General features: G+C 51.1%; 1 protein-coding gene across 3 annotated transcripts; it reads left to right on the forward strand.

The window, feature by feature from the left end:
• The first annotated feature begins 691 nt into the window (after positions 1-691).
• AP5Z1 (adaptor related protein complex 5 subunit zeta 1) lies at positions 692-10581 on the forward strand. 3 transcript variants are annotated; one of them, XM_079320283.1, is made up of 17 exons: positions 692-826; positions 1033-1170; positions 2077-2286; positions 3245-3384; positions 4278-4390; positions 4877-5045; positions 5732-5872; positions 6247-6284; positions 6364-6526; positions 6785-6963; positions 7461-7603; positions 8265-8414; positions 8601-8712; positions 9131-9228; positions 9462-9594; positions 9706-9920; positions 10157-10581. In XM_079320283.1, exons 1-17 carry the CDS (start codon positions 786-788, stop codon positions 10419-10421), a joined length of 2448 nt encoding a protein of 815 aa, XP_079176409.1. In that variant the 5' UTR covers positions 692-785; the 3' UTR covers positions 10422-10581. The 3 variants fall into 3 exon arrangements, with proteins under 3 accessions (XP_079176409.1, XP_079176410.1, XP_079176411.1); XM_079320284.1 differs by having other exon boundaries at positions 2101-2286; XM_079320285.1 differs by lacking the exons at positions 692-826; positions 1033-1170; positions 2077-2286; positions 3245-3384 and adding an exon at positions 3604-3752.
• Positions 10582-10704: the final 123 nt, after the last annotated feature.

Here is a 10704-nt window from a genome sequence, read left to right on the forward strand (position 1 = left end):
TCTTCAGGTACTACTTGGAGGATTTTTTTTAATTGACTATCTAATTAAACATTTAATAACAGTACACAGAGAGCAAATACATTAATCCAGACCCCTTTCTGGGGGGGAATCTTTTAAAATTATCCTATCTTTGGGTCCCCACGTGCTGCTGCTCTGCTGGCTGATTGCCCAGGCATGGTGTTAATGAACTTTAATGCCAGGAGAGCGCAGGGCAGGGAATTAGCAAAGGCAAAGTGCCAAGTTCCATGTCGTGGCATCTCCTCCTTGCAGGGCGATGCTCAGCGCGCTGCCGGGAGCTTCAGCCGGGTTAGCGTGGGGAGAGACGGTCCTGGTGGAGTTTGAGCTCCTGGGAGTGCTGAAGACCTCAGCAGCTGGTTTTAACATCTCGCAGCTGTTTTGAAAGCCCCGTTTTATGGACAGGTAGCAGGATTTGCTGATACATCGTCTTTTACCACCGCAGCCGCAGGAGCCCCAACGCTCATCTCTGCCCTGTAATGATGTTCTCCGTAGGTCTGAGTGCCCAGGGCGGGCTGGCCTCAGAGCCAAGCTTGTCCTCAGGCTCCTGAGGTGGGGAATAACAACAGCAGCACCCCGAACAGTCCGTGAGCAGCCACTAGCGAGGATCTCGGCCATCGCTCGCTTCTGCGGGCTCTTCCCGCCGGGGCGGAACCTTCGTGCAGCAGCCGCCGCGTCCCCCCGGATCCGGCGAACGGCGTACCGTCCGCCCGTGGGGGGCGGCTTTGTCCGCGTACCGAGGCGCGGGCCCGGGCGGCGGCGGGGCCGGGATGTTCACGGCGGCTGCCGAGAGCTTCCTCAGGCAGGCGAGGTGCGACAGGGACAGGGGACAGGGGACAGCGCCAGGGGATGGCGGGGATGCTGGCGGGGACTCCCGGGGCTGAGCGGGGAGCCGGGCGGAGGGGAGGAGGATGTATGCCAACCCTTCAGGCCGGAGCTTCCCGAGAGCCGGGCCCGGGCTGGTGACAGCCCCGGCTGGTGACAGCCCCGGCTGGTGACAGCCCCGACTCCCGGCAGGGCGATCCAGGAGGATGAGCTGCGGAGATTCACCGCCCGCGTGTCCGCCCTGCTGCAGGGCCCCGAGGCGGGCCCCGAGGCCGTGGATGGGCTGCAGAGGCTGCACCTCACCGTGGCCGCCACCAAGTACCCGCGCAGGTGAGTGCCGTGCGTGTCGGGGCCTCCACTGCGCTAAGAAAGGAAGGGCTTTAAAATAACGCGCTGCCTTGAAATCCCTAATGTGATAATTGAGAAAAGGCTCGTGTTAATCATAAAAGTGTTGGGGTTTGTATAAACCAGAATGCTTAGGTCTGAAATGAAGCACGGCACTAAAGAAAGGAAAATATATGATTAAATCATTTTGGTTTAAATCCTCCTGTTATGAATATTATGTTTCTAAATAAGTTGTGTCTACTGACAGCTTGCAAAACAAGGCTCTCACAGAGCCCGACAGATTCTGCAAAATCAGGTTTCCTGCCTTTGTGTGATAATTGCAGCCTATCTCTGAGACCAGACTGCCTGACTTCTGCCATTCCTTATCTGCCAAGACTGGATGAGTATCTGTGGGACTTGACAATTTGTCCAGACTCATGTCATCCAGCGATCCCACAGACCACCACTGCCTACCTGGCAAAATCATGACAACAAAAAATAACAATTATTGATGACTACAAGGAAAACATGCTGTAAAAAGGAGCTGCAAACCAAAGTTCAGAGGAGCATGGAGTGGGCTGTGACCTCTCTGCCCCCCCCAGCACTGATTGCTCTGTCTATATAAAACAAAGCAATCTAAATTTTGCTGAATATCGAGAGTTTTCTCATTTAAGATCAATTTAAACACAAAGCCCCTCTTTGTCTTTCACCCCTTTGCTGAGCAGAAGGTGCCCATCTCCTTTTGCAGCAAGAATAACAAGGATTGGTGTCACTGAGATCTCTGTCAGAGTGCACTGAGGAACAACATTCAGAAATGAAGATGATGAGTGGCATTAGTCACTGCTGAGGGGGATCATCCCAAAACCAAGAATATGCAGGGAATAAACATCTGGATCTTTTCTTGCCTTGCAGTGATGTTTACTGTGACTCTTGCAGGCTTGATGGCAAGTTTGTGGAGCTGCTGCAGACAGTGCTGTGCTCACCCAAAAGTCCTGAGCAGATTCAGGTATTATGTGCTGCCATCCTGAGAGAGATGTCACCTTGCAATGATCTTATCCTCTCCTGTGATGAGATTCAAGATACAAAGCTCTTGAGCCTGGTATCCTCTGTCCTTCTGGCTCAGGTAAATGACCTGTCAAGTCACAGACCTTCCCTTGTCAATATGGATTTGCTTTTTCGTTGTTCTCTGCTCCTGAGCTCCTCCCTGAGCTCAAGGAGAGTGAAAATCAGTTGGAAGTATGCAGGAAAAAGCAGCAGCATTTCAATGTTCATTTAAGGGATCTTGTTATTCTGCTTTGTGTAGGGAAAAAGTGGCAATTTTTTGTGTATAGCCTTTCACAACAAAAAAAAAAAAAAGCTTAAAATTGTAATGTTTAGACACTGAGGTCCTGGAAGCAAAAAGAACATTTTAGTGCTGGCTGCTGGAACAGATTTCAAATCAAGGCTGCTTGAACCTGGAAAGCCAAAGATTTTAGAGTGAATTTACTACTTCTTTTTATTATATTGGCTTCCATGTTCACATATTAAAAAAAAATATATATAGAATCTATAAAACATGTAGGGCTGTATGTGCATATAACACTTCAAAAGTCTATATTCTCCATGGAGAGAAGCAAACATGAGGACCTTCCTGCTTTGAGTGCTGTCTGGGGAACAAGCTGAAAACTTCTTCTTTTTGCTCTCCTTCTTTTCTTGTTAAAGGCAAAATATTTTTGTGAAACTTCTCATTCTGAGTTTCACTGTGTGCTTGAAATGTCTCCAGTGTTTCTGACATTCATCTGAGTCTACTTAACTAAAGGAAATGAAACAGAAACCAGCAATGTATTACTTATATGCTGCCTCACAAAACTCCTCTCTCCCATATCCAGCCTTGAGACTGTCCTGCAGTTCCACAGTATAAAAACACAAGCAGCCCCACAGTTTGAGATCTGTGAATTCAAATTGCAGAAAATCTGTGTAAATTGTGATAAAATACCCTGTGCTGTGAGTTCTTTTTGTGTTTGATTTTGTGATTGGTGTCTGATGGAGGAGATTAGTCTCCAGTAATGGTAGATTATTTATCTTTTGTTTTATTTTTTTTGGAAAATAAGGGTGAAGTGGCAGCTGTGGGGCAGCGTGTTGTGAAAGTCCTTGAAAGAAGACTCGAGGGTCAGAGTGCTCGCTTCCTCCTTCCTGTCCTGGCAAATGTCATCAGCCTTTCACCAGAATCTCTAACAGAAGGTAAATCTGTTGGAAGGGCTGAGATTGCCACCTGGCTGTCATCTGGGTAGTGGTCAGAAGGCTCTCAGTTGGAAACTGCTGTTAGAAGTGACATCTCTGCTCCAAGGAAAGGGAACTTAGTGGGTGAGATGTATTCCACCATAAAGAACTGGGACTTGCAGTCAAATCCTGGCCATGGATTTGTATAACAGGTTCATGTACTCTAGCTGAGATCTCCAGATGCAGCAGGAGTGTGAAGCTGTAGCTATCCTGAAGAGCATCAAGCTGAGAGAGAGAGAGACAGAGATGTGCCTGTGCATCTGGTCAAGAGAGCAGCAGAAACAACTAGAGGTGCTCTTCATCAGAGAGGCAGCACTGGATGGGTAGTGGTGAGTTAACCTAGGAGAGCATTCAGGCTTAAAATGCTGGGGAATTGTGAGCAAGAGTGAGTTTCTGAGTTTCCTGTGAGGTTTGTGTGCTGGAGAACCTTTGGAAGGATGTTGAGCTGGGTGCATGGGCTAGCAGATTTGGAAGGATCACCTGCCCCAGCTTCTGTGAGTTCCCAATGAGGGATTTGTGCCCTTGGCTGCAGAGCTGAAGCCAGACACTGCCTGAATAAAGTGACAGTGTTTTTGCATATTCCTCCTAATAGGAGCTGTGGGTGGAGACAAAGGAACAGGTATCTCTTGAGTGATCTGGTAGCAGAGTCCTTGGTTCCAGCACTCCCTCCCTGATGAGGTAGTTTGAGGAGTGTAGAACATCCACCTTGGGGTACCAATTCCTTTATGGATTGCTGGATCAGGGAGTGATCCAGGCTGGAGAAAAAGCACAGTAATTGAGGGTTAACAGGAACATGTTGCAGAGGCTGCTTCTGTCCCCAGTCTAGCAATAACCCTGTCACTTCCCTTGTGCAGAACAGACCAATGTTGTCAGTAAGAAGCTGGCTGACTGGCTGAGGTATGCAAGCATGCAGCAAGGAATGGCTCAACCCTCTGGAGGCTTCTTCTCCAGCCCCAGAACCAAACAGGTGAGTGCTGAGTTGCCATGGTGACCTCACAAGGACATTTGTTAGTCTGTCACCTGCTGTTTTGGGTTCCCAGAATCACCTTCTTTTGGAAAACAGTGACCTAGAATGTTCTTCAGCATTTTTTGTGGGATACATGGTTGAGACACATGGGAAAGCAAAGTAGGGAGATTTGCAGCTCCTGAGATTTGGGAGCTCAGCTTTGATACAGAGCTTTGATCCTTGAAGTACTTTATAGAGAAGAGTCTTTTAGTGACCATGTACTTCAGAGTTAAAGGTGATTGCAAATGAGACTGGTGTCAAAGCAGCAAAGTTGAGTGTTTCAGTTGGGGAGAAGGATCCAGCACAGCTGGCTTTTCTCTCTCTGGATACCTGCCCTCCTGCAGGACCCCAAACAAGGGCTCCTTGTCAATGTGTCAAGTTGGGTTTTCTCTGCCCTCTCACTCAGCCTTTCCCTGGGGCTCTGACCTGCTGCATCTTTTCTCTCAGCCTGCTCCTATCACAGAGGTGGATGGTGCTGTTGCCACAGATTTCTTCACAGTGCTCTCAGTGGCTCAGCACTACACAGAGGACCAGTGGCTCAACGTGCAGACCTTCTCCATGCTGAGAAACTGGCTGCTGTGCTATGGGGGCAAGCAGCTGAACACCCTTAATCCAGGTAGGAGTGAAGGTCTGCAGGCCACTGTGGTCTGCAGCCCCAAGAGGGCTGTGTGCTCTCAGATGTCAGATGAGGTGGCTGCACCAGCAGCCCACCAATCTCCTCTCTTTCAAATTGATTAGATATTAGGAAGAAATTCTTCCTTGTGAGGGTGGAGAGGCCCTGGTACAGGTTGCCCAGAGAAGCTGTGGCTGCCCCATCCCTGGAAGTGATCAAGGCTGGCCTGAACAAGGCTTGGAGCAATCTGGGAGAGTGGAAGGTGTCCCTGCTCACAGCAGGGGCTATGGGAGTGGATGAGCTTTAAGCCCTTTCTAGCCCAAACCATCCTCTCATTCTGTGATTCTAAGTGACAGGAATATGGGCAAGAGTTCAGAGGTCTTGGACTAGGAACAGGGAAAGTTTGGGAAGGACAGTCACTAAACCTGCTGACTGATACTTGCTGATCCTTCCTTGGTGAATTACTTGTAGGGTGAGTCTCCTGTTTTCAGACAAAACCCCATGGATTCCTAGGAAAGAAGGCCTGTGTGATGGGAGACAACATCTCCTTAGCATTCTTGTAACATTCCCTCTCCCCCAGCCTCCTGTTCTTCACTCTGCACCTGGGGACACTCAGCTGCCCTTCAGCTGCTGGGCTGTTGCATGGGTGACACTGCCTGTGACAGGCTGATGTGCTGTTTATTGTGCAGATGACAAAGCAGGAGTGGACATGTCTGTGACACCCATGGTCCCCACCACAGGCAGGGCAGGGCAGCAGCTTCCCCCCAGGGAGCGTCTGCGGGACAAAGCCTTGGAGTACTGCCAGCGCCTCGCCGAGCAGAGCAACCGCCGTGAGTCTGCCCATGGGCCCTCCTGCCACTCCTCTTGGTAGTGCTCTCCAAAGTATTTCTGGTTTGCTGCATGTTTGACCTGGGATCTCACTCCCTGCAATCCACAGTTAAGCTCCTTGGGATAGGGCCCGCTGCAGCTGCTGGGGCAAGTCATTGACCAGCCCTGAGCTGGGGTGTTGGGAAGGATTTGGAGGCAACAGTCGTGTTCTGCCTCCTTGATTTGCAGGGGGGGCTGTCAAATTTGGTTCTCATGGGCCTGAATTTAGGATCAGTGTGTGTTCCTGCCTGCCCTGAAGCTGGGATTAGTGCTTAGACTGACAGCCTCATATTCTTGTGTGGGCACAAAGCTTAACTTGGTCTCATTTCTCCTGCAGGGCCCCTGAAGAAAGAGGATGGAGACCTGCAAAAAGCTGTAAGTACACAGAGATGGGACTTAAGCTCTGGGAGTTGTGGCTTCCCCCATTCCAATCTTACTCTCTGCTCTCCTGCAGTGTCTCATTGAGGCAGTGAAAATCATGGACATCATCTGCAAACAGGACTCCTCCTACGTGTGCCGTGCTGTCTCCTTCCTGAAAGTCCTGCACAGCAGGATCTGTGGGGATGCCACTTATGCCAGGGCACTGCTGCCTATTGCCCAGTTCTTCCTGAACCACAGTAAGTCTTCAGCTCCCACCTCCTCCTCCTTCACAATCCAGTCTTGCCTATTCCAGCACAGCCTTTTGTCCTGGCAGTTTGCTGTCTGCCAGAGTTGGTAATTCCACCTTGCTCTGGTATGAATGTTCCCACCCCAGGAGTCAGGAGCTGGTGTGTCCCCTTCTCTTTAGAGAAACATAACTCAGTTCTTTCTAGCCCCTGGAGCCCTGGCAGGGCTGCTGGGTGGGCTGTGCTCAGCAAGGGGCTGTGTCCTCCCAGGCAAACTGGCAGCTGTGGACTCGGATGCCATCTACAAACACCTGCTCACTGATATCCCTGCTCAGCTCTTCCACAACCCATCACTGGCCTTTGAATTTGTCCAGTTCTGCAAAGACAACAGCCAGCTCTTCACAGACTCCTCCAGCATATTCAGGCAGAGCTTCCCAAATCTCTTCAAGGTACAATGTGTTGGAGCTGCAGAGGGGAGAGCCTGTTTCAATAATCTTCTGTGCCCTAGAACTTAATTTTTGCACCCCTAGAGCCCTCCATGTGCCTCCATGGCAGTGCTAGGGAGAGCACAGGGAAGAAGGATTGTTACAAAACAAATGTGAGTTTGAAGGGGAGGAGGGTTCTGGGTGTGTTTAGCACTGCCAGGAGAGGAGAGTCTGAGCTGGCAGGACTGTAGGGGACTGGGGAGCACAGAACACAGGACACAGCACTTTGTTTCTAGAAAAGTTTAGTAAGTTGCAGCTTGCCAGGCACTGAAGCAGCTGCCAGAGGCCTGTGTTGAACTTCTAACAGACTCCTGGGTTTTGACCAAACCCTCAGACTTCTCTGGTTTTGCTTTTCAGAAGAGACTTTCCCTTTCCCGTCCCATCTGGTCACAGTGTGGAGTTGTCTGGGTGTGTGATGGAGTAGCAGGGATAGTGCAGCAGTTTGTTCTTGTTCCTTGCAGTTCCTGGCGTGGAACAGCCCACCTCTGATCTCTGAGTTTGTGGATCTTCTGCCATTTCTGTTGGATCCAGGCACAGCCATTGAGATCTTCCACTTGCTGCTTGACCTGCCCTGTTTGACAGCAGCTCTGGACATCCAGCTGAGGTAATGCACCTTCCTTTCTTTTCACTTGTTAATCAGCATCTTAACACTGGCCAAAGCACACCTCTAAGCCTCAGCTGTCACAGAGCAAGAGGCATCCCTGCAGTCAGGTTAGCACAGGGCTGCACAGCTGTCAGTACTGGGCTGTCTTTGGGGCTCAGGGAGCTGTTGCCATTCCCCTCCCCCTCTCCAGTTCCAAATGACTGTCACATGTTTGAGGCTTCCATGAGCTACCACCTCAATACAGAGGTGAAATACCTATTCCCACTCTTAGCCCTATTTTGGGCTTTGTTCCCCTGGGGGGACACAGAATTTTCTTCCTGATATCTTAGGAATTATGAGTTTGCATGAAGATTGGGTTGGACTGGCTGTACCTCTGCTCTTCCTTGTCCTCCTGACATTAGAGCTCTTTCTGGAGTGCTTAGAAAAGAGTCATCCTAGAGGCAGGTATTGGTGGGCATGGATGACTGGGGGATACAGAGTTTCCCTTTCCCAGGTGTGACACAGAAGCACTTCTGGAACTATTGCCTGAGTATAGGCATCATCAGGTTGTCTCTGCCTTCCAGAGAGCCTGGATTAGACCACTTGCTGTTCAGTGTTCAGGACCCCAGCTGTGCCCTGGCCCATTCTCACAGTGCAGCACATTCTGTGTGTTCCCTGCTAGGGCAGCTGCTCTTCCTGCCTCTGAGAAGGCCGTGGGTGACCCAGCTGGGAAACCAGCCACGTGTCTGGAGGCCTTTCGCCATCCCCTCTACAGGGACACGTTCCAGTATCTCCTCCGCACCAAGGCTGCTCCCCTGGATGCCCTGGACAGGTAGGAGCCTGCCTGGAGTGTGCTTCAGCCATCCAGCTCTGGGAGGCAGCACTGGCATTGCTGCACAGCACAGCTGCTGTGAGGTGGATTTCCCTCTCAGCTTTGCCAGTGCTCAAAGGCCTTGTGGGAAATAGGGAAAGGCAACTGGGAGCAAACCTTCAACAGTAACTCTTCTTTTGTCCACAGTCTGGTTCCACTTCGGCAGCTGCTGGGATCCCTGGCCGGCAGCCCAAGGGTGGTGCAGTGTGCTGAGACTGTCCCTGTCTTATTGGAGCTCTTTTTCAGGGTGGTGGCAGAGGTAGGTCCTTTTAGGGGAGTTTGGTTCTCAGTTGTGCTGCAGGGATCTCTTGTTATGTGGAGAGCAGTTGTAGAAGCAGAATTGTGAAGATGCTGCAGCTCTAGGAGAGGGGTGCATGAGAGGAGGGTGGGATTGGTACTGGCATGAACCAGCACTGAGCTGGCCACTTGATGCAGAGGAGCAGAAAAGCTCTGTGGAGCCGTGTCAGGTTCACTCTGTGCTCTCAAGCCAGCTGTGAAAGAGATGAGAGCACAGTGAGTGCCTGATAAAACTGCTCTGTGTACTACTCCCCTCCTAGATCAGGCCAGCTCTCTGGCTAGATCAGCTAGCTCTCTGCCAGCCATCTCACCTGGCTGGTTATTCTGAGGTTTGGCTGCTGAATGTCACTGGTACTGCTGAAACAAGGGCTGGCTTTCAGTTTGCAGATGGGTCTCTGATTAACCAGCTGGTGGTGCTGCTGCTGCAGAGGAGTGACCAGCTCTATGAGATCCCAGCATTTAAAGAGGATGTGTACAGGTGAGATGAGACTGGAGGCACAGCCCAGCTCCCAGGCCTTCCTCCTGCTGTCCCAGGGCAGCCCAGGAGCCTTTTCAGTTTTGGCCCAGTCCCCAGTGTGAACATGCAGAGTGGGGACTGCCCCTTCATCCCAGCTGGGAACATCCTGAGGATACTGCCCTGTCCCAAAGCCCCTTCTGGCTTTGGGCATCACCACCTTGCCTGGTCTGAGCTGTGCCCTCTCTCTGCTCCAGGGTGCTGGGCTCACAGCTGGCAGTGCTCTGCAGGCTGCGCCCTGCTCTTGTGGTGGAGCTGTCCACGGAGATCCTGGAGTTCTCGGGAGCAGTCAGCAACATCCAGAGCAAGGAGGCCATCTTCAGCCACATGGTGAGCAGGGCTGCACTCTGCCACTCAGCTACCCTCTCCTCTCTCCTGGCATTAGCTAACCTGATTTTCTATCCCTAAAACCCATTCCTTTCCCTGTTTGCTGGTGCCCAGGCGTGGGCTGTGGGCGAGTACCTGTCGGTGTGCTACGACAGGCGCTGCACAGTGGAGCAGATCACACGATTCTTCGAGAGCCTGGAGGCCGTGCTCTTTGAGATCACCCAGCTCCGGCCACAGGCCAGCACCCCCAGCTGTGCCCCCCGTGCCATCAGTGTCCTCATGGCCACCCTGACCAAGCTGGCAGCCCGCAGTCAAGACCTGATCCCCAGGTGAGCACCAGCAAAGGGCTGAAACCTGCACATCTCATGGGTGTGAGTGTGGGTGTGCTGGTGTCAATTAATAATGGAGTCTGGCAACTGGAAAAGGAGCTGTGGAAGGGCACAGTTTGGAGGAGTGGGATTCATTTGCTGTCACCTGCACTAGGCTGTTGGAGTTTGCACACTTGAGTGACCTGGCTGGGTGAAAAGATCCTGCCAGCTGATACTCGTGTCCATCTCTCCTGCAGAGTGTCCATGTTCCTGTCCAAGATGAGAACATTTGTGCAGAGCCCTGCTGTAACCTCTGTTTACAGTGAAGAAGACCTTGAGGAGATCCTTATACGGGCAACTGAGCTCATGAACCTGCTGAAAACGCCCAGCGTGGCTCAGTTTGTGTTCACCCCACCCCCAGCCAGCACACAGTTTCAGAGGGAGGTGAATGACTCCCTCCCTTTGGCCCTGAGGATGGTCACCCAGTTCCTGGAGCCTGCTCCAGGCTCCATGCCAGTGTGAGGGCAGGAGGTTTCTGGAGTAACTCACTGGACACTGCTGACACTCAAGGCTGAGGCCCTATCTTAACTGGAAAAGAGCAGCAAATTATTGTGAATGAAACAAGACAACAGGAATAAGGAGAGCTGAGACTGCTCTTCTGGTCTGAAGCTTTTTATTTGTATTTCTGTGTCCTAATGCCTGTTGCTTTTTTATCTCCTAAGTTTGTCTTATCCCTTCCTGGTGAGTATGCATTGAAAATCCTGGTGGATTTACGTGAACATTAAATTGAATGCAGGAGAGTGAA

The sequence above is a fragment of the Erithacus rubecula genome (assembly GCF_903797595.1).
Source record: "Erithacus rubecula genome assembly, chromosome: 17".
Lineage (NCBI taxonomy): Eukaryota > Metazoa > Chordata > Aves > Passeriformes > Muscicapidae > Erithacus > Erithacus rubecula.